General features: G+C 41.9%; 1 protein-coding gene across 1 annotated transcript in view; it reads right to left on the bottom strand.

The window, feature by feature from the left end:
- LOC128711768 (nitric oxide synthase) overlaps window positions 1-23,167 on the bottom strand; it is a 49,307-nt gene that overhangs the window by 12,152 nt on the left and 13,988 nt on the right. The window contains exons 2-9 of the mRNA XM_053806654.1: window positions 20,489-20,625; window positions 8,205-8,367; window positions 4,708-4,799; window positions 3,767-3,908; window positions 3,348-3,662; window positions 3,073-3,254; window positions 2,841-2,955; window positions 2,127-2,221 (exon numbers count right to left, since the gene is read on the bottom strand). Of these exons, the coding sequence (XP_053662629.1) occupies window positions 2,127-2,221; window positions 2,841-2,955; window positions 3,073-3,254; window positions 3,348-3,662; window positions 3,767-3,908; window positions 4,708-4,799; window positions 8,205-8,367; window positions 20,489-20,625 (1,241 nt within the window). The remainder of the gene's footprint in view (window positions 1-2,126; window positions 2,222-2,840; window positions 2,956-3,072; window positions 3,255-3,347; window positions 3,663-3,766; window positions 3,909-4,707; window positions 4,800-8,204; window positions 8,368-20,488; window positions 20,626-23,167) is intronic.

The following is a 23,167-nucleotide window of genomic DNA, read 5'->3' as shown; positions in this document are numbered from 1 at the left end:
GCGCACCACCAGTTCAGGAAGGAGTACTGTGCACCTGACAACACAGTTGATCATGATGCTCAGAGGTGGTGCTTTTTGGGGATGAACATTTATTGGCAAACGGTGCCACAGTAAAAGCGGGCGACTGAGTGGCCTTTTCGGGGTGGGAAGCGAAATTGCACTCAACGCATTTCCATTAGCGGGAAGAGTTTGCAAATATTTATTGGCAAATTTGGCAAAGTTGACCGGTACGGTATGTTTCCGATGGGGAGTTTTCGGGGAGATGAATTCGAATTAGCGTAAAAGGTATATGGCTTATCGGGGATCATTTGGTACAGTGTAATGTGTAGATAACATAATCGTCAATAGATTATTTGAACATTAATTGTTTAAAATTTGGGAAGATTTTACACGAACTTTGATCCTTATAAAAAATACTCCATATTTTTGTAGCAGAAAATAATGAGCATAATATACTATTAAAAAACTGTCGGTTTCATTTAAGTTCAAAAACCCAACAGCATATTCAATTCGAAATAATATCGATGAATAATGTATGAACTCTGGTATTTACATATGTGACCCTTGTGCTGCCACCTTGTAACCTCAATCGAATATGAAGAAATTTGAATTTCACCCATTTCATCCGACCGACAACAAAGTGTGCGTGTACATACGGCTTAAAAAAGAAGCCAAACCAATCCACAGTATGATGATGCTGGTGATGCGTTACGAAAGAATAATTTTCCCTGCACAGAATGTACCAATTTTTACTCGCCCAATACCCGTGGCAATGGTATCGGAACCTGCCACCAGCAGTGTTCCGGGATGAGATTGATGTACCGTGCCAAACGAGGAAAAAAATCCGAACATTTCTGTGCGATCACATCACCGGTGTAAGCGGAAGACCCGTCCCGACAATGTCTACACCGGCCGAAACCACCATCGATCGGTCTGTGGCCGATGATTGGGCTATTAAATTTATGACTTTTTCCGATTTTCCCGACCCGTTGCACTTTGATTTCGCATTTGCTCTGGCAGCGGGAATGTCTTCGTGTCGCTTTCGTAGCATGAATGGGATCAATGGGGTGGCACATTTTCCGGCGACACAATCCACGGTTCGTTTGATGTTGGATTGTGTGCGGGTGTGTGCGTTTGACTGGAATTTTCGAACAAGAAACGAGCTGGTGGGTACAAATTAACCCTGTCCGTTCGATTAAACTCCTTTAACACGAGTGAAGTTTCAATTCAATCGAAGCTAATGCCAGCGGGTAATTTTGCTTCCTCAGCTCGACGATTGCTATCGAGGCGTTTCGCGTACCGTCCGAAGCAGAAGATGGTTCGCCCGAATTCAATAAAGGAAATCATTGTTAGGTTTATTAATCATTGCTTTAGTGTAACGAGTTCTAATCCCATTACAGCGAAGAATGTGTTACAATACGTATGTATTACAGTAAATTATATTTTATAGCTGATGTTAAGGAAGTTATTTGGAATTTGGTGCAAATTGAACTAGATTGCAAGAGACATAACGCGACATTGTCGATTTACACCGAACAATTTAAGGCTTTTATTAGGTTATTTAACGAATGGAATTCCTTTTCCAGTCCTTTCGATTGTTTCCGCAGCTCTCTGCTTGTTCTATTGATTCTCAGTGTCTTATTTCATAACGAAGAGGACAGAGCAACGTAATCCTTCCAACAAAAGGTGAATTGTTTGGAGACATATTGAATTTGTGATTGTTTTTTTTTTTTTTGTGGCAGTAAAAGAATGAAAACCTTCTAGTACAGGTTGCTCATAACCTGTTCAATGTCGTAGTGATCAAACGGTAATTCAATTTCTCTTCTATCATTTTCAGTGCATGGGATTACAACATCGTGAATGATCATTTTGTGTGGTTTTTTGGTTCATTTCACATTTTGTTATGAATCCAGTGCTTATTTTTCATTTTCTTCGATAAAGGAGGAAATGAATCCGTACAAATCATTTGGGTCGAGCTAACAAAATGAGATTAAAACTAGAATCATGTTGAGCATGATTCCTTCCTTACTGTATGAACAGATTATTTAGAGCAAACGTAATTATGTGAGTTAATTCATGTAATAAATAAATGCATCTTAAAATACCGTAAACAATGAGTTTCTTACCTAGCTATTTGCTTAAAGTTGAACTTTCGGCGGGGCTTCTTATTTTTCGCCGAATCTCGTCCCTTTTTCCAGATGTGCGTTTTCATGGCCGATTCCTGTAAAAGGATGTTAACCAAAAAGTTTTAAAATACCGAATTTTATCATCAGTACAAAAAAAGTGTCATTTGCCAGTTTAACAATATCTCCCTAGATGCCCTGCAGGGCAAAATGAAAAATAAGAAGTAAAGATAAGCTTTAAATCAGTTGGTGCAAAAAAACCAACTTTGATTTTTGTTCTCAATCCATCCAGGAATACATAAAATGGCACGGATATATCCTGAGGCGCATATTACTAGCAGATTGTAGAAAAAGTTTTCTCCCATTGATTTGGATCCATTATTTTTATGTCATTTCAAGTGGATAGGGAGCATCGGAGAGATGTTTAAATAATCGAATCCTTTGAATGCCCTCGGGACTTAAATCCTTTTTTGGAAAACTTCCGGTTCAAACTTTTACCTTTTTTTGTAGAGATTTTGTTAGCTGTAAGTGACCATTCCAAAGAGTTTTTTTTTATTTTTACAAGGTATCAAACTGAGAACTTATATATGTATCACCACCTGCAACCACTAATAGCTTGTATCGTGCGTGGAAAACAAGCATCAATTTATTACTTTTAATAGAAGCGCCACAATTTATGACCGATTGTACTACCAATCCACTTGGAAAGCTACCTACCTGGTACTCGAACGATGGTCGCAGATAGTAGACGGCCATTTCCTGATGAAAAACTGGCGTCACTGAGGCCGACATTGGCGGCACGATCCATATCCAATCGGCCGGACAACCATTCCTGGAAGAAGAATGTGTAAAACATCAGTTTTTTTTTTTGTGGCAAAAAGGCGGATTATTTTTCTTCCTCCATTGACAGAAACAATTGTACGGTGTCCCAGCACGGTGGAACATTTACCTTAGCTTGGTTTCGTTTTCAAAGTGCTTCATGAAACTCTCGCTGGCGGTGTGATGATCGACGATGGTAATATTGCGGATCTGGAACGAATGCAGCACAGCGATATTAATCTCCACCAGCGCCTTATCCTTCCAGAGCGACGTTGGGTTTCGTGTGTCCAGTCCCATCTTGATGGCAATTGGCTGGGAAAAGGCATTGAAGGTGAGATTTTAAAGAAATTTTCGCGATGCTTTTTAATCTACTCGTCCTTGTCACATGTTACACGGGTTGCCTACCTCCAGGAGATTTCGACGATTAGCATCGCACAGATTGCGGCAACCGATCTCCGTCGACATGTACCAACCGCTGAAAGCGGTCGCCGTAAACTGGATGCCACCGCAATCGAACAGCATCGACGATACCATCGGCACGGCGTACCACCGAAGATTGAGCTCGGCAAACCACTTAAACTGTGGATGATTGAGCGGCACCTCCAGGATCAGCTCGGGCGGATAGTCGAAGTAGTCCGGATCGTGCCCGTTCGCCGACACAACCAGCGGCAGGATGTCCCACTCCGTCCGCTTACTCTTCCAGCCAAGCTTAACGCAGAACTGAGATCAAACGGGAGGGAAAAAACGCGAACAAACCGAAAGATGAGTACGGGTGCACATCACGTGCGGGCGGTTTGGCGAGCGCCATGGGTTCGATTTCATACATCAGTAAACTCGACATTGGCCGGATCACCGATAATTTTACCGTCTGCGTTCTTATAGCCGGCGTACGAGATAATCTGATTGTTCCAGATGCGGTAGTCGTGTTTGCCGTCCGTTCGCTGTGGGAAAATTGTGATGGCCGATCTGGAAGTGGCGAAAAAAGTGGTGAAAGTGAAGCGAAAAAGATGAACCGGATCAGACGGCTTTATCGTGTCCCCTTGCAAGAGGGGCTTACGTGGGTATTAGTGAAAAATTGAATCTGTTCGATTATCTTGTGACAACGATTTTGCTCTATTGAATTCGGTCAAGGTGTGCATGTGGTGCTAGTTTGACAATTGGGAGAGGGGTATTTATTTTCCGTTTTTGTTTGTGGGAATCAATGTCAATGTGATAAAAAGTTGATTGAATTGTAGTGGCTTGCGTTTAATGATGTCTAATTTTAAAAAGCTTTATATCAATCAAATGGAGGACCTATTTTTACTTTCTAAAATAGTCTTATTTTGACATGCCGATTGCATAACTCACGGCGAATGCTTATAGATTTTTTCTATTTTTATACGATAATCTACCATTCATATAGCAGTACCATCAGCATGAGATAACGAATACAATATTCTGCCCTTGATTGGCTAAATTGACAATTCCACACTTACTTAGCCAGGTATGTCGTAAACGAGATTTCCATTTTATATTATAAAAAGCGAAAGAAATCACAGCCCGAGTGTGTGAGGTGTCAATATAAGTACACTCGTCTCTCAGGGAAAGGATTCTGAGCTTCACCACTCAACAAAAGATATTTCTACAGTGAACCTGCTAAAGTAAGGACGTGAGCAATAAAATCAACTCATACACACACAGACACACACGAGCACAAGCTTTATTTCCAAGCCCTGTCACAAGATTAACGTCGGTATACACAAACGATAAAGTACGTGGAGCATACCTGAGGTTTCCTTTATTGGTCGCATATTTGATGTGATTGCAGATCGCTTCAAACATACCGCTGGTGGTCGTAACGTATCGGCAATCGAAAACCTGTACGGGTGAGAAAGGAGAAGAGCACGACAGGATCAGAGCGGGACAGGATGATGCGGGAAGAGAAAAGTGTGCAATATTGTGCGGTAGTGGTGGCAAAGAAAAAAATTGTAAGTACACTTCCAACGTGCTCTCCGACACACCGGTGTATTATCGGTGCCGAGATCGCCCATATCATCAGCTGTGATCGGATCATCGGATTATGCAGTCGATTGCATTCGCGTGCCAACCGTTACCGGTGTTTGCGATTCGGATGCAACGTAATGTAGTGGCATCCGGTTGAATAAGGTACGATACGAAAAGGAAATGGCACCAAAGGGAGAAAAAGCAAGCATACTCCGTAAGCATCAAAAGTGCATTGCGGTGTTGTAGCACCGATTGATGAGTAACACCCGGTTGGTAAATGGTTGATGTTTCTTGTATATGTGATGAAAATCGAAATGAGCCAATCAGTAGTGCATTACGGATAAAAAGGTTAAACAGGAAAATACAGTCTGGTGCAGCTCTCCGGCTATTTCATTTCAGCTCATGGTATATTGAGCACGTTTAGTGCTTGCTAGCATCAAACTCGTTAAAAGATTATCTTTAGATTCAGGGTTTTATGAAGGGTAGGAACATCATGCACAGAAGTAAATAAACCAGTTTTTCCATATGTTATGATCGTAGGAGCTTTTTTCATTGAAGGACCAATATTTAATTATTCAAATACACATTTTGAGTTTAATAAACATACATTTTTAAGTGGATTTCCAGATTAATTTCTGGTAATAAACATTAAACAAACATCAAAAATAGTTTTCCCAAACAATAAAAACTAATATTTTTGAACAAGCTTTCTTTGTACCATCGACTTTAAATTCCTTAAAGCGAAGTACCGGCTTAAAACATTTGTTGCCCTTAATATCCCTCTGTCGGTTAGCTTTAAAACCAAACCAACCAGTGGTTGACGAGATGATGCCGTATATTTGCTAGGATAATCCTTTACCATCAGGTTCAGATTTGTCCCTTTCGTAGGATGTTATGCAAAAGGATACCCTAGCCCAACTGCACCTTCAGGCAAAGCAACGGATCAGGAAATACGAGGAGTCGTTTTTCCCGGAAAAGCTTCCAGCTGTTTCGTCCCGTGGAACGATATTGACCCAATACGAAACACGTTCGCTCACATTTACAGGTGGTCAGCTGGTTTTCCACTCCGTTCCCTTCTTCCGCTGCCTTGCTGTACGGCTTTGGCTAAGTCCAGCTACGATTTTCCAGCTGTTTATCTTATGCGAATGTAAATTACACCGGCTTACTCCTGCCTCGGTGGCATACAAAGTCCGGTAAGTGAGCCATTTTGGGGCAGAAGAAGTTTACCCGTTCCATCTTAAAACGAAGGTGTTTCATTTGTTCCTTTTCCCATCAGTTTGTTTGTGGTAAAGGTGAAGCGGAGCTCAAGACGATACACATACAGATACCTAGCTACCACCGACCGTTTACATGGCTTGTCATTTTCAGCAGCAACCGGTTTCTTTCGGGAGACAAAAACTAAGGTTTACAAAAGAAGAATGGATGCATGAAATTGCAGCAAAGGACTTAATTAAGTTCCACAACTTTGACCACTCGTCTTGCGCGACTGAAGCTGAAATATGACAAGAAGTTTAGGGAAGGTTTAGAATAAATGAAACTGACCAACAAAAAAAAAACAGTTCGGACTTGTTGCATTTGGTTCCTTTTTTTCTGAGCATCAACGGATTTGTGTTTAGGCATTCGCTACGGTACGTTTCGCCAGCTGATATTAGAATTTCGAGTTGGCCCAAACAAAGCGGTTGATTTCACTGACCGGTGTAATTTGTTGGTTATCATTCCAGCGCAACTACTTCATCATTCATGGAGGTGGAAGGTGGTGTTGCTGTACTAAATATGGATGCTTATCTCGGGAAAAAGTATTTAAATATAAGCATGCCGAAGCAAATGAATTCATTAGCATGAGAAAACTATGCTGATGAAAGCGAATCATTTATGATTATTTTGCATTTCGTTGAAATTATCTGCGATGCAATGTTTAGTAAATTCATGCTAAATAATTTATGTCTGTTTAGAAATTAAGTTTTAACTATAGGATTTTTACTAATGCTTAAGTTTGTTTGACTATTTTATGCATCATGTAAATTATGTTTAATGTTATGTTTAATGGAGACGTTTAATGTTCATGGAGACGCCCAGTTTGTTACTACAAAGAGCTAGGCGTCTCCATCTGAAAAACTGCGCGATTAAAGAAGATCGGTTAAGAGGTAAATCAACGAAGATTAACGATTCACATAAATCAAAAACATCTTATAATCGCATACGGAAGTACTCAAAGTAGTAGATCGCAAATCACCCATAAAAATCAATGTTACATTCTTGCATTATAAAGATCATTTACAATCTATGAACAACACGGACTCTATTTCCCTGAGCGCAGTGGCAGTATGATTAATTGTGCATACGCAAATGCGGCAACTTCCACCGAGCATGGTTTCGAAAGCCAAACCCGGAAATGGTAAAGCGTGTAGCAATACCCAAGAGAAACAACCACAATCGCCCGTATACCCCCAGACCGAGGCTATCTTTCGCACAGCAAAACGTTTAGATTGCTTTGCATTTTTCACCATTCCGCTACTGGTTGGAACCCGTCACCTCGAGAACCCAATTACGTTCCTTTCTTTTCGCTCTTTCTCCTTCTCTCTACCACAGTGTGCGAAAAGACGTGTGCACACGCCATGGTCCCATGCTCAGGGCAGGCGATAATGAAAATAATTTAATTTTTCCTCCTTCATCATTTAATTTACACCCTTGTTGTTGGGTGGCCCCATTGCCGCCTTCGGCACGGGTGGCCAAGTTCTAGCACATGCTTTCATCGTTGGTGGCGCGTGCTGTTTGCTTGGTGTTCGGCTTTTTTTTGTGTTCATTTCCTTTCTCCCTCTCTTTTCATTTCCATTCATTGCTTCTGCTTCATTTTGTAGCTTTTCAATGAGCTTCCTAGTAGTGGCAGGGAAATTGTCTTCGCCAAGAACCGGCATCGTCGGGGTGGCTCTCTTCTATCTTCTAGGTGCCGGTTGAGCACGAGGGGTACGCTAATTACATAAAGACTATGACTCTCAATTTAAATAATTAATCACTTTAACTATCACCCTCTGCCAAGCGTGTCCTGCATGTCCGTTGGGTTCGGTTTTCAACGAACTGATGTAGCATTCTCTTGTGTGCTTTACCGTTGAAGAGGGTTTTTTTTTCTCCTCTTATTTTACTAAGCCACTGTTGTGCTTTTGCCTGTACGAAGAAAACGATTGCCATTTTTTTTTATTGGTCTCCATCCGCACTGTTTGTCTCGGGCGTGTTTTGGTTCGTTTAAACGATAATTCTATCGACTTCTTGTCGGTGACTTACCTGCAGCTTGGACCACTGTATCCGACCGATGCAACGGGACGAATTGCGCCAGGCCAGCTTCGCACCGTAGATCAGCTCGGTTTCCGTCAGATGGTAGGAGCCTGTTGCTTCCACCTCCTTCTGCACCTGCTGCCAGCGGCTATCGTGTGCGGGTGATTTTAATCTGCGAAAGAATGATTGGACAAGTGCAGCAAGAAAGTAGAGTTAGTGTGGCACGAGATCGACAACACGTCCGCCAGACAAAAGAATGCAGGCAGCAAAACCCCACCCAAACCGTAGCAAGAACGCTGCAGCAGCGTTGTGTCGAAGAAATTCGCCAGTAAATAAAACAAGATGAACAAAACATCCCCCTTCTCACGATAAGACAACGTAAAGAACCCGCAACCGGAAGCAAGTGCCTCGTAATTTCGCTGGTTATCGCGAACAATTTAGTGCTCCGGCTAGCCGGCTGACTACGGGTCGGCTATCTCGAAAACAGATTGAAGAAATCTGTACCATTTAGCTTTTTTTCTCGCATCTTTCGTTTTTCTCAAGAAACCGGATTAAATATGCCTTGCTTTACGCGCACACCAACCACAACCAGACCAGCACGGTGTGTGTGTGCGTGTTTTTTTTCTTTTACGCGCACAAAAATCTGGCATAATTTTTCCTTCGCTTACTAAACGCTGGCATTCGAGGTCATTTGCAGGCGGAAAAAAGGGCACCAAACAGGCGGTCGGAAGTGGGAGATAATTTGTTGAAAGTTTTTCTGCGCTTTTTTATATAAGTTTTTCGCACTCGAAATTGGGTCATTTCGTTCATTTCACTGATTGCCACCGGCACGTATTTGTTCGTGATGCGGTCGCTTGTAAGAATTTTGACAAATTGAATGTGCACTCCAGCAATGGTGTTAAACAGTTTGATATAAAATTTGTGCTACTGAGGAACTGTTCCTTTGATGGATGTGCTGCGATAAAATAGTTTCGATATTTAATAATAATACACAACTTTAAAACGATGTAATGGAGAGTATCTGCAAACATTTTTTAACTTACTTTTTAGCTCACTTAAGCATAAGAATATGCAATTTAAAATTAAATCCCATTCCATCATCCTGTAATTCGTCCATGTCCTTCAAATAACATTCGAGTTGGAATAAAAAACGTTCAATCAATTGAATTTAATGAGATGAGAGATTGTTCTTCTTCACAGAATAACATCCTTACAACGATTACGAAGGAAATGGAAGCGAAACAAAACTGACAATGTGTACAGCTAACCGGTTTATAAACGTCCTCAACGTTCAACAGTCGGTGTTTTACCCGTACAATCTCCTTAACACGCAAATGGGACGAAGCAGAGAACAACCGTTGAAGAATACGTTTACAGATGGTTCTCTTGCTTGACGATGTCTGTGCTTTCGAGCCCATTAGACTGCTCTATTGCAAAAGGAAAACTATCAATAAACAATTTCTATAGATTCTGCTGCTGATGATACCGATTTGTACCGAAAGCACTTGTTGAGTTAGGCGACACAGTATGTGTGTACAGCCAGATGATGTGCACTCTAGACCCAACGCCAGACAAAGTTTTGCGTGAGTGTTCCTTACCTAATCATGCTTATCGTGCTACGCTACTAAACAAACAAACGTGGGGAAGGATACTTGCGCTCCTACGATGCTACTCAATAGACCTTTCTTAAGACGTTTTGCAAACTTTCAAGACACGTAAGAATTTTCCACACAGAGTCCCGGCACGGATACCTTTTGCTACTTTTCAGGAAGGTTTCTTAAAGGGTGCTTACGTTTCAGAAGGGACACTTCTGAATCCAGCAACTAAATGCGACCTTAGGATTGTATCGGCACGAGCCATGTTACAGCTGGCAAAAGGATAACTGACATATTTATACCGGTTTTAGCCGACCGAATGGGAAAAGGGTGTGGAAGAAAAAGGAACACATCAACAATGCATGTGCGTTCCGGATTTTACCACCATAATAACACTAGGCAGTACAGGTCATTCCCACCAGCAGTCGTAACCATCAGCATCATCAAAGGCAAAGGCACAACACGAGGGGCAATGAAACGTCCCGATGACAGACCGAGGACGAATCCATCCAGGAGCTCATCGCAAAGAGATTTCCTGTAGCCCTTAAGGTCCCCTGGCGGAATGTACCGTGGTGCGGTCAGCGAGAAGCGTCCCATGTTCATTCGGTTTTATTTGTCTCGATTGCCGGATTGCCCGGTGGAAAATGGACTGGGCTGGTGGGTTTATGTAACCGACGAACGAGAAGATCTCAGTGGGACGGCTTTCCACAGTGTTGGTCCCGTTTCCGTAACGCGCCCAGTGCACAGCGTGAAGCCTACTTTCGGGCGTTTTCAACCGCACCGGCTCAGAACATCATGTTGTCGCCTTCACGTTCCTTCCTGCTTGCGTATGCAATTTTCCTAGCTCTGATTAAATCTCGGTGACGATCTCGTCGGGTATTCCCTTCTGGGGAAGCGTGGGCAGGATTTCTTGCGTCCGTGGGAATGTTTTGCCTACCATCCTGGCAGGACGCTATGTGTCATCGTTTACACGCTCTATAACACAGATCCCTTTCGGGTAGATGCGGGAGAAGGCTATGATGGCGAGACGTACGGTCGAATACGGTCACCAGCATCTTCGTGCCGGATGTAATTGAGACGAGCGTGTACATTTCGGGTGCGTAGTAAAGGTAAAGTTTGTCGTTTGGACGCACGCACGCCTGGTCCTTTGGCTGTCTTATTGCACAACGCTGGCCGCGTAATGGAGCTAGAATATTAAACTGCTTTGTTGCAGCGACACGATCACCATAACAATCGCTGCTAATGATGATGATTTGTTAATGATTGTTGTACCGTTCCAGTAAAGGGGGACGACCATACTCAAGCTAATGGTGTGTCATGTCTAATCCAAATGATGCTATTCCGTCGATGATACGCACGCATTTTCATTAATTAGACTTTCATGTGTGCAATGTTCGTGGCGATGACTTTGTTTGTAAACAATCTGTAGTGAACATGTAATGTATTAGTTTTGCTTTTGAATTGAATGAGAATTGCATACATTGAGGCGCTAAGCGTCAAGAAAACACAAGAGCAATTGGTAATACACCTTTTTGAGTATAAACTTGTTAGAAGAAAGTTTTCTAGAAATAAATGTTAAACTAATAATTTTAAAACAATTCATGTAACAATATTAAAAATTTCGTTCGTTTGGTTGATTGTCTCAGAGGGCAAGCTTATCTTAAATAGCTGAAGCTTCAAATTAACTCCATCTACATAATCCACAATCCATCCGTCAGTTGTTGTATCCATTTCAGAGCATGATAGTAAACGTAAGGCTTGGTACTGATCTCCCGGGATGTTTACGTGGTAGATAATTACACACCAGAGCGGGATATACCTCTTTCGCTTGCACCATTGTTGCAGGCTAAACCAGCAACCCCTATAGCCGTCGGATATTTAAGTTTACTGTAGTGAACATTCTTTTTATCCACGATTATACTTCCTGATCCTTTACACCCCGTACGAAAGCAGTGCGAGCTGATGGTTTTTTGCAGGCTTCCGTTTTCCGTTCTTGTTTCCAATCTGCCGCCAGCATTTCACGTAGGGAGAAGTGTATTTATTTTCCTTCGTTTACATTGGTTACTGGAAGCGAAAAAAAAACATACCCCCAAAACAACATGCCTTAACATAGTGGTTGCGTTGCATTTTGTTTGAAAAGAGTTATGCAAGAACTAAAAAACAAATCCTTCATCACATGGCGTACTTTTGGGAGGGTACTACCATTAACCCGCTAATTAGAGCGTGCATCATGCATCCTGCTACGAAAACAACAGTCATCTAGGTCCCCTGTTACCCTTTCGCCAGCTTTGTTTTCAACCATTGACTGTTGCAACTAATTTTCCGGTCTTTAGAGAATGCTAAAAATGCTTGTCATAACGATAAAAGGATAGCAAAAAAAATCTGCGGAAATGATGTTACAAAACGAATCATAAGCTTGGTTACATATTTTCCCACCCATGCTTAATGTTTTACTCAATTTGTGCTTCTCATCAAATAATTCGTTTACGTTGTTGGCTGCCTCGATAAAAAAGTAAATCCCTTTTCCCCCCATCACAACGGAGTGGGAATTATTAACGCCCTTTTAAAACTCCACCAACTACGCGCTGATGGTTGAGCTGCGGGGCAATTCGTGCGGTTCTGACTGCACCGCACTATCCAACCATTTGGTGCACCGGAATGCGTTTAGAGATGTGTTTTCTCCCACAGCAGTGGAACTCGTACCGGTTTGATAACATTTTAATCCTGCCTGTTCCATTCGAATGGTGTGGAATTTGTTTCCGTACAGAAAACACACATCCAGCGTGAGATAGGGAGTGTGTTCGCTCGTACGGCAATTCACACCGAGCGTGCATATCGCAGCGCTTTTCGACGCAAGTGTGAACAAGTGTTGCGGTATTGTCCAATGAATGGTCACATACGAACGGTCCGGATCGGCAGCCAAACCGGAAGCCAACGGCAATTGATTCACAATCAACCGGTGGCTGGAAAAGCACACCGCACGCGCTCTTCCCTGTTCCCGCGCTGTGCATCGGCTTAATTGTTACTGACAAATGCGATTCTAACCGAAAACCATTCAACCGAACAATTGACCAACAAATTTACAACGCTCACGGCTGCGGTTTCGGTTACGGACAGTGTTGACGATTGACGATTCGTAAGTGAAAATCGTTTCGTTTGCTCGATTAGTGGTTTAAATGGACCACGGAACGAGAGCTGAAAGCGCGAGATTTGCATAAATAAAAGCTTTCACAACTGAAACAAATCCACACAACTTTTGTGGGCAAGATATATCGGATATAGGATTGTTAAGTCCAACGAGCGTTGTTTACATTGCTAATGTTATCAGGTGGTAACATTGAATATTTATAGAATTTTTGATGACTGTTCTAAGTTGTAAGCTCGTCATTTTCCATTTCAACTCCATTTTCCACCCAGTTTTTCTATTAAACAAAGAAAACTTCGCTTTTCATTTCGTTTTCTCTTCGAATAATTCTCGCTTTGCTCGCTATTTCCATAAGATACAGATCAACAAATGCGGGAAGGATCACTCCTAGGAAAGCATCAAGAAAAAGAGGAAAGCTCATTTACAAGTTGTAACGAGTTTGAATTAAGTACTTAAACTCGAGTATAATTCTGCTGAATTCATGCACAATGTGCTTCATCGCATCGGCGTTATTGGAGGACCATCGATAAGTTTTGTTTGCATTTCTATCGAACTTTTTGTCTAAATAAATCCATGTTTGTTCTACAATGCACACACTCTCGTTCCATTTTTACACATTGTGTAAACAATTTAGATGCATCCACTGTTTCGCAAAAAAATTGTTTTCCAATCCCATGCCCTCACTCGCTAAGCATCATCGCTGTAAACAAATTAAATCCACTCTTTAACACAATTTTATGCCGATTTGACGCCATCCATCCAGCCGGATGCTAATTAGCAAAACGGTGGAAATATTCATAATCAACCGAACACTTTTTCGACGGTACTTCATGAAATTTATGAAACTCAGCACGCACTCCAATACTTCCACGCGTTGCAAATTGAATTAGTGCAGGGTCGGTGGAAAATAGAATATAATGTTTTTGGACAGTAATGTTTGGGGCGGTACATCCCGCACGCCAATGAGCATAGCATAGAGCAAACGATAACGATCGTATTTACTGGCGTGATTTGGATAACGTTGGTCCACTGAAGAGGAGTGTACGGTGGGAACGCCTTTCGGCGAATTGATTGCCCATTCTGGTTAATGGTGTTACAAAACTTTTTGCAGAAAATGTCTGCGCTCAATTACCTCAATTGCTGCAAGCATAACAATTAGTGTATATTTTAGCTAATTCTATTTAATTTATGCCCTGCTGTGCCGACACCGTTTACAATAAGGTTTAACAAATTTTAAACACAATATTACAATTGATTTACAAGGTTCATCATAATTTTTACCAAACTCTATTCAAAGTTTGAAGGATGTTCGCCTAACAGTATGCAATTAGCAACACAAAGTGCAATTGCTTACAGTAAATAAGCTTTCCACAAATACAACCTACCAACGGTACACATTTATTTTTTATCTACATCTACATTGTAATCCTCTTTCAACAATTGTTTCGCTTAAATCCCTTCATGGAACTGAATATTCGCTTTCAAGTAAAACCCATCAATCCTATCGGATTTGCTCAACATTATCTGTATGATATCCATTCGAAGCGCTTGCGTGATGTTGAGCTGTTGTAAATTCACATGAAGTTCTACCAATTTGGAATTCTACGCCCAATGAAAAGCTTTCCAGAACACGAACCAAATGATATTAAACAAATATAATTCATACGCGTTACACCCAAAGTTGGAAAACGACGCATTTGTATTGCGTTTCAGCTTTATATCGGAGCGGTGTATTTTTGTTCTCAAATTGCAACAGAGTGTAAAAGCATTAGCAGGAAACATGAAAATAATAGGATTGTGACTGGTGTGAACACAAGTAAACCTCTTACGTTGCCGGTAGAATACTTTTGTTTGCGAGTAAAATAGTAAAGAAATTTCTAAAAGAACGGACAAATAGTGAGGCTGTCAAATGAAATTAACGAGGTGAAGATCTTCAACCTTTCCATAAATTATATCATGAAAGAATTTAAACAGATCGACACACAAAGCATCGCTATGTTTGTAAAACATTGTTATTGTTGTTTGTTTTTTTTTTATGCTGTACGTTTACTTCAGTAGCCATTATACGTCAAAAGTGCAAATTCCATTCCTTACCGTGAAAATTGCAGCTCCCGATGAAATTTGTCCAAAATACCGACAGTTACACATTGGATATCCGCGATAGCCTTTCGCCCACCGTCCTGTTGGGAACCCCAATACACACTAGTGGAATAATAAGGTCCACCGCACAAAGCAAACGACGGAAAATACCTTTATGCTTTCGTGGTGGATTACTTCTAAAACCCCCAATCGGTGACAGCTACCCGTGGCGGCGCTGAAAAGCGAAGCAGGGAAGCAAAAATGGATGGCTACAAAAATGCCGGCCAGAGTCGTAAATCCTTTCCCCTTTTTTTGTCCGGTATGGTTCATCGGATGGAAATTTATTTATAAGATACAAACCAACGGGTTGGTGGCTTTTTGAAAAACGATTCCGTACGAACAAATAGAGCAAATCAGTACCAATCGAAAATCATTCACCCATGTTGATAACGCAGACAGACGGAAAAATATACAATTATTTTAATTTTACAGTTATTTTTGTAAAAAATACTTTTAGCTATAACTTCGGTGGCGCTTTTATGGAAGTATGTTTAAAAACATGTAGCATAGTTTGATTGATATAAATAAGATATCGGAAAAATTCTCTACTAATCAATTTATTGCTACAAAACAAAGTCTTCTGACGAACAACAACAAAAAAACCTTCTGGACAGCCAGACAAGCAACATACTGTCGAAATGAAATGAGACCGTTTATTAACAAACCACAATCCGTGCCCGTGTGGCGCCGTGTGGTTGAGGTGTGTCAAAAGCAAATATTTTTCCAATCGCCCACTAGCATCGGGAGTAAATAAACTCCACGTGGTCTGATGCTGAGCAACTTTCACAATTTGCACTGCCACCATACCACAACAAAGGAACCCTTCCAAGTCAAACCGAATACTCCGTACAGCCAAACAACAATGGAATGGAATGGACAAAATCGCTGAACAATCAGTGAAAAGGGTCCTGCCGCTTTGCCGTTTGTAGTCGATCGAAGGTCGACAGGTGTGATTTATTTACTGCCCTATCGGTCGCAATTCGGTTCGAAAGTACTGCAAATGATTGAAATTAAAGGCAAGCAAGTGACTTCTGTACCGTTCAGGCCCCGAAGCTAAACATAGCCACGGACGGGAAATAGAGCTTTACCGCTTTGTTTGTGTTTGACTGGTGTTTTTCACTCTCACTTTCGTTTCTTCAACATATCCGCTCCATTTCGGTTGGGAATTCAGGTTGGAAGGAACGTTGGGATCTGGAAGCACTAAGAGATTTAATATTATAAACATAACATTTTCTCCTGCATGGGTATGCTGCCTATCGCTCGTTTCAATGGGCTGGATAGCCAATGAAAATTAATTCTCTTCCCTCCCCGCAACACCGCCCACACAGCATCCTTCCTGTGTAGCGTTTTGTGGTGGCCATTGATGCCAAGACCGAAGCACAAACAGCGAACGAACATTCCCAGTAACATTGGACGTGGTTCGAATACGGATTGTGGCAGAAATGAAGAAATCATCGGCTACAATGTTCTCGCCGCTTTTTGGAGTGACTTTATCCACTCGAGCTCGAACTCTTTATCGACATTAGTTTGGCTGAAACAATAGACCACGTACGAGACGGTTCGATGGTAGTGTGCGATAATCAATTTGTTTCATTATTCGTTCGAAAATCGATCCTTTGTTGTTTGGGTAGGTGGAAATATTCTTGAAAGGATGTCGGTTCAAGGGTGTTGACGCCTGAAGTTAGGCTATGATTTATGAGCGAGTGCTCCCTTTTGAAGACGTAAGAAATAAGGCTATGTAAAACGCAACTTGTACAGTTCAAAAACATTTTAAAACTAAATAAAAAACTAACGACACTCATCCTGAACTTCCAATACGCGTCAACACAATGTTCCCCTCGAGAGAACGTAACCTTCCGCTACGTTCATTCAATCAACTGTTCAAACATTGCATAACATTAACGGCATTACTCAATACGCGCAAATCTCTCTAGCAATCTGTGCTTTCGACGTGCGAAAACTTGACACGATTTAAGCGGAAATGTTCATTCTAATATGACACATGTCAAATAAACTATTTCAACGCGTGCACTCCAGCAAATGTTCGCTTCCAAGAAGCTGAAGGCTTTAGACTTTGCGAGACTGCCAGTGAAGCATTCTCATTCTTTTAGAAAGTATGCATCCCAATCTTTTATTCCGTTCGGAATCCAGCGCCAAAACCTCTCGGCCATGTTTTTAAAACGAATGGCATCGATTCGTTTCGCATGCACAAAACAGCATCTCGGGCATGTCGATCACTACAGGTACTACATTCGTCGGCGTCGCTTTGGTACGCCATCGTCGCAAAATGCATCACTGCATTCTTTGCAAATCGTACGTTTTCTTGCAATTACCATGCAAATTGCACATTGTTTGATGTGCACTTCAGCGGTGATGCTATCTTTATGCAGCTTTTTCGGATTCTTTTTCGTCAAGTACTCATGGGACGTATTCTCCTACAGTTGAGAGCAATATAGAGTGGTACGGTAGAGGTTAAGTGGAGCTTAAAAGGAACTTTGAAAAAGGATTAAGATCGGAGTTATGTAAATATTCCTCTCTTTGTCTAAATGTAGGCGTCATTTAGAAATATATAAGGAAAGTATAATTTCTTCTCAGATAATGTGAAGATTCTACGGTACCACAAGTTGGAACGTGACAAACTTACACGTTGATTAAAACCATTTGCTATTCAATTTACACAAAGGTTAAACATGGTTTAGTTCATTTACCGACAGGCATGCCACACATGCCGTGTGATAATTCCTACCATAACAAAGCAGTAAACGAGCAACTGATCATCAGACGTTACAGCGAGTGCGTTCCGAATAGTGTGGGTTTATTCCTGCCCATATACCACCGCCTAACTGCGTCGCTGTTTAAGGAACACACCTTCAACAAACTCCTCCATTCGATTGCGAACTACCATATCCGAAACGAACGCGCCTGTAATTATTTCCTGCCCAATATTCAGCTCCCTATCCCATCCATTACCTCCACACGGTGTGGTTTCACAGGGACATTTCGCATCCGACGTTCGATGTGTAAATGACATTTCACCACCATTTCAAGACGCGCGTTTTCGGGGTGCTCGGTTCAATGAGAAAGTTCCTGCTGTCGCTCGGAAGCATGTGCGTGAAGTGTTGGCCCGTGACGAGTGTGAGTGCGTTCGGGAAGTTTGCGAAAGAACGGTGCATCATTACCGTGATGCATTCGGTGGTTGGTTTCGGTGACATAACGGACGGGTTTGGGTTCTTGATGAGCGTGCACTTTCACAACGAGTTGCATCCAGCTGGCGGCTAGAGCATGGTGCATTGGACACGCTAATGAGCAGATGGTTAAGCCGGTTACTGGGTTAGGACGCACTCCAGATGGTACATTGGATGGTTTTACGGTAGCTTTGCAGGGTAAGCACGACCGCAACGAACAGAATCTATACTTGGGCGGATTGTTTGGGTTTGCTTGTATTTCAGAAGTGTTGGGGTATGTTTACATGTGAGTGGTAAGTTTAAAACTGGTGTTGAAGACAAACTTTCACTGCGCATCTACCATTCGGCAAACAAATGAAGCGATAATAAAAGGATGCTTGTGTAACAAAAGTATGATTGTTATAATCTATAGGATTGGTTTTTACTAACCAACCAATAACTCAACTTAATTGTTTCATGCGCTGCGAGAAAATAATAATTTAAAAATCCAATATCATAATTTGAATCACTTTTAAAGACAATTTGTAATTCAGATAGCATACTTTTAGGCGGTAAAGCAACCAAATCAGATGGGTTTTGTATCATTTTGAAACAAATGTATGCTTTTGCGAAGGTAAATGAGTTTAAACTAACCCACGTGCCATTTGATCGTGTCATTTACTTGCTTATCTGTTGTTGCTACGTATTGAGTCCTTCCATACATACTTAGCAAAAAATCCTTCAACACATTTTCCTCTCAAACGTGGCTAAAACAATTTTGCTTAGTTTAATAGTCAGTACTGGAACTATACGAACTGAAACTAAAGCTGTTGCTAACCTTTGACCCAAGATAGGCAACATTTTGGACAACTTCAAAAGTGCGATCTCCTATCTGCAAGTCCCCACTGCGTAAGTTAGGATTTGCTGTCATTCATATATGTCATCAGCATATGCCAGGGTCTCTAACGCTTGGTTGGAGAATAGACAACCTGTCCCATTAAATCGTACAATTTATGACCTCATTTTACATTCGTTCGCTACACAAAACGCCATCGTTCCACATGTAATGAAACGCATTACAAAACCAAATGGCCAGCAATGACGTACGTTAAAAGTCTTCATACCAAACAATCCCATCATTATAATGGCGGGATTAACTTTCAAACCATCTGCGGACAACCCTTTCATGCATGTATTTCGTTTCAACAGCGGAAAGATTTCAAATACCCAAGAAGCAATGGTGTAAATAAAAGTACAAAACCTGCAACACTTTATCCCTTCGGAAAACAGAAAAGGACAGCACAACATGGCAATATTAAAAAGAGCACTAAAGGCTCCCTGCTTGCCTGTTTACTCTTTTTTGCTTTCCCACATGTTAAACAACAGCGTTCTTCCTACGCTCGGAAGGATCGCTCCATGCTAAACAAGCGTGGGAAATAGGACCTAGCTTCCCGCGGGTTTTCATTCCCAGTTATGCTGCTAGAGGGTGAAAGCAATCCACTACGACGGATGTGCGGTGTGACTCGACTACAATACCCAAAAGAATCAATGAGAAATACACTCACGTACCGTGGTTTTCTTCTCATAAATGGAGATCTCTTCACTATGGACCATCCATGTGGCGCAGAGCGCTGATCGTCCATTTCCTTCCCACTGTTTGCCAATATGTTTGTGCTTTTTGCATGGGAATTCCTGCAAGGTTTCGTACACCCAGCATTCTTGTGTATGTGTGTGGATGAGTGTTTATCATATCATTCACGTGCGAGGCTCTCTGCTACGCACAGCACGCGAGAGGAACGAGACTGAAAGTATCACTTAAGGTAAGCGCATCGTCTGAGCATCGTTCAGGGTATTGAATGGAATGAACAGGCATGGATGCAAGGCACAGACACACTGGCAGGTAAAGGTGGAACCCAAAAAAGGCCTAACGTAGCATTTGTTTGGCTCGATGTGGGTCTGCCTAGCACATGAATGTGGCGGTACACTGAAAACAGATTGGAAGGCAAATATTTTTCTGACAAGAGTGGGATACAATTGAATTATGCTACCCTGTACGGTACATGTATGATTGATGCTGATGTTTCAAACGAGAAACAAATGGAAAACAACACGCACGTTCCTCTCTTTGCACCTGCCTAGCATCCATTGTAATGCGTCTAGCCTATCTGCAGGCGTTGAATGTTTCATTGATTTCCCTCCCAGTTCCAGGAACCTCTGATCAGCCAATAATCGAATCAATCGCTTACGTACCGTCTGATAGATGAATAGTACTGATCGAGGAAGTCCTTCGCATGCTGCTGCACTATTTCCGGTTTGCGCGTTTCCGTGCCGATGACGTGCGGTGTCATAACGCTTCCCATGCACACCTCCCGCGAGCACGACATTACCTGCAAAATAGTGAAAAAGGAATCAGATATTAAAAACCAGCCAGCAGAAACCGACGCAACTCGAGGGATTTGTGGTGCTCCCATCACCTATGGTAAAGCGTGGCTAGGGTGGAAATGATCCCGGGAATTACAGTCCCACTCGCGGGTGATTCAAGATGAAAAATTGAGCCGCCCGTCTGTGTTTTGAGTGCAGGCGGTATGGAACGGGAGTAATTTACAGTGAGCTTTCGTAGGGTGATGCAGGCTGCAGCATGGGGCATCAACTTAGCGGGTTGAATTATGAGAAATATTAAATTCAGCGACATGTTAAATCGCTTCCGGTGCTTCTACTGACACAATCTCGCATACCAATCCGACCGTTCCACGGTTCGCTCGTTTTTTTTTTCTTAGCAGTAGCTCTTGCGATGAACCATTCCGCTGCAAAACACCAACGACTGGTGGTGAGTTTTGTGTGTGTGTACATGATTTTTCGTTCTCTGCCTAGGCTCGTATCCTGATGACTTGAAACAGAAGCAAATCTCAGCAGCCCGCATGTGAAATTGTATGCAACCAGTGCAAAGTACGAAATGAAGTCGTATTTAAATCTCCTTTTTCTGGCAAGTGTGTGCAAATACTTATACAAACGATGGCATTTTCTTTGCTTATGCTGGCAGTTACGGATTGTGTTTTGTCACATTTTATCATACACCGTATAATCTTGGGCACAACAAAGCAGAAAAACATTCGTACACAGTTTGTAGTCGAGAAAGATTAAAACGTCAAACGAAAGGTTGACTGTTTTTTACTCTTAAAGAGCAGCTGTGCTACAAAGTTAACTAACCTTAATCTCCGTATTTAAACTTAATCGATTTGTCGCACAACAATTGATACTTTTTCCCAATATTGCCGATAATTTTGTAATATACAAAATACGCTTCCGCCTCGATTCGAATGTATTGTCAACGGTAGCGGAATATTACGCGAACGACCCGACGACTTCTTCATTTTCAAATTGACGCTTGTGAATGTGAAAACATTTTTCGATCCTCAATCTGATACGCAAACACGCTGCAGAAAGGACATTTTTCCTCCCCAGGCATGAAATAATAAAAACGAAATTCCAGGAACACGCCACTAACGCTTCGCCTTTTCCACACCGCATGGTCAAATGAAAGCACGAAAGTAAACCGTTCAAATACTCTCGAGCATAATTTCAATTTTCGTGTCCTTCCCGGGACACCACCCGCTGGCGTACAGCTGGTCACCGGATATTGCTTGTGCGGGTCAACCGGGCGTCTCCATCGGTGTAGGTAAAGAAAAAGTTTCCCTCGCGTGTGCGACCCCATACCAATAACAATGACAATTTTCATTTCATTTATTGTTATTTCCATCCTGCCAACGGTGTGTCTTGCCGTGCTACAGCTGGTGCTGGAATTAACTGTATCCTCGGTGAAGGAGGAACGCGCTTGGTTCTAAAATGAGATGCAAAGCGCTCGCCCGAATTTACCACCATCACCACCAGGCCCGTAGAACATTATCTCCCAAAGGACTACTGCGCTGCAGAACAGGTGCTTACCGGGGTTAAGCCAACGTCATCATGCTTGGGATTCGTTTTTATTTCGGTCTGTTTACACTCTCACATATATCCTTTGCCACATAATCTGGCCAAACGTACCCGGCGCCGGGTTTTCCGTGTCCGGTTCGGAGTTTGGCCGTTGGAATGGTTAAAAATTCCTAAACCACCACACAACCACGCACACATAAGCCGCGCTCGGGAAGAATATTGCGACTAGGATGTTTCTACCGTTTACACACATTCTAACGCGCTCAGAGACGAACCCGGTACAACCCGGCAGCATTAGCATAAACATTGTTCAGCTTCAGCGAAGAAGTCGTTCCGTGAAAGGGCCAAACGAACCGGCTACAATACAACCCACACCGTGGCACCGTGTGCAAACACAGCACACGTGGGCACGCATTTTGTGCGAAAATTGTTTTGAATATACAAATAGTCGAGAAGCTGTGCCGACGTGGACGATTATTTGCATGCCGGTGGTTTGTGGTGGTTCGATACGGTGGATGGTGGAAATGTGCTCGAACGTGGTTGGGACTCTATAATGCCAAAGATTAGCTCGTTACCAGCACCGAGGTATTTATCGTGGGAATGTGAAGCCTTGAATATGTGGCTTGAGTGTGATAATACTGCTGATCAATGATCTAATGAGAAACATGCAGCAATGTATGCTTTAACGTTTAACAATACAAACAACTTAAAGTAGTTGAAAAAATAATCTAATATATGTAAGGAGAGAGATTTGTTTCTTTATTGAAGTTCAAATCGCTACTGATAACAATTTCAATTTTTGTTCTTACCTAACCTATCAACTCCTCTCCGTTCTTTCTCTCTTACTCTCCTGCCTTCGGCCTCTTCTCCTTCTTACATATATGATAGAAATACTCTTAAGTAAGTTACAGAAACTTACTTTCCATTTTAGTTTTGTAATCAACTGTACTTCAATCAGTGTTAAGCATTAAGCTGGTGTGAAAGCAAATAATTTATAAA

The sequence above is a fragment of the Anopheles marshallii genome, chromosome 3, assembly GCF_943734725.1.
Source record: "Anopheles marshallii chromosome 3, idAnoMarsDA_429_01, whole genome shotgun sequence".
Lineage (NCBI taxonomy): Eukaryota > Metazoa > Arthropoda > Insecta > Diptera > Culicidae > Anopheles > Anopheles marshallii.
The sequence above is the reverse complement of the archived record's forward strand: the minus strand, read 5'-3'. Positions and strand labels throughout refer to the sequence as shown.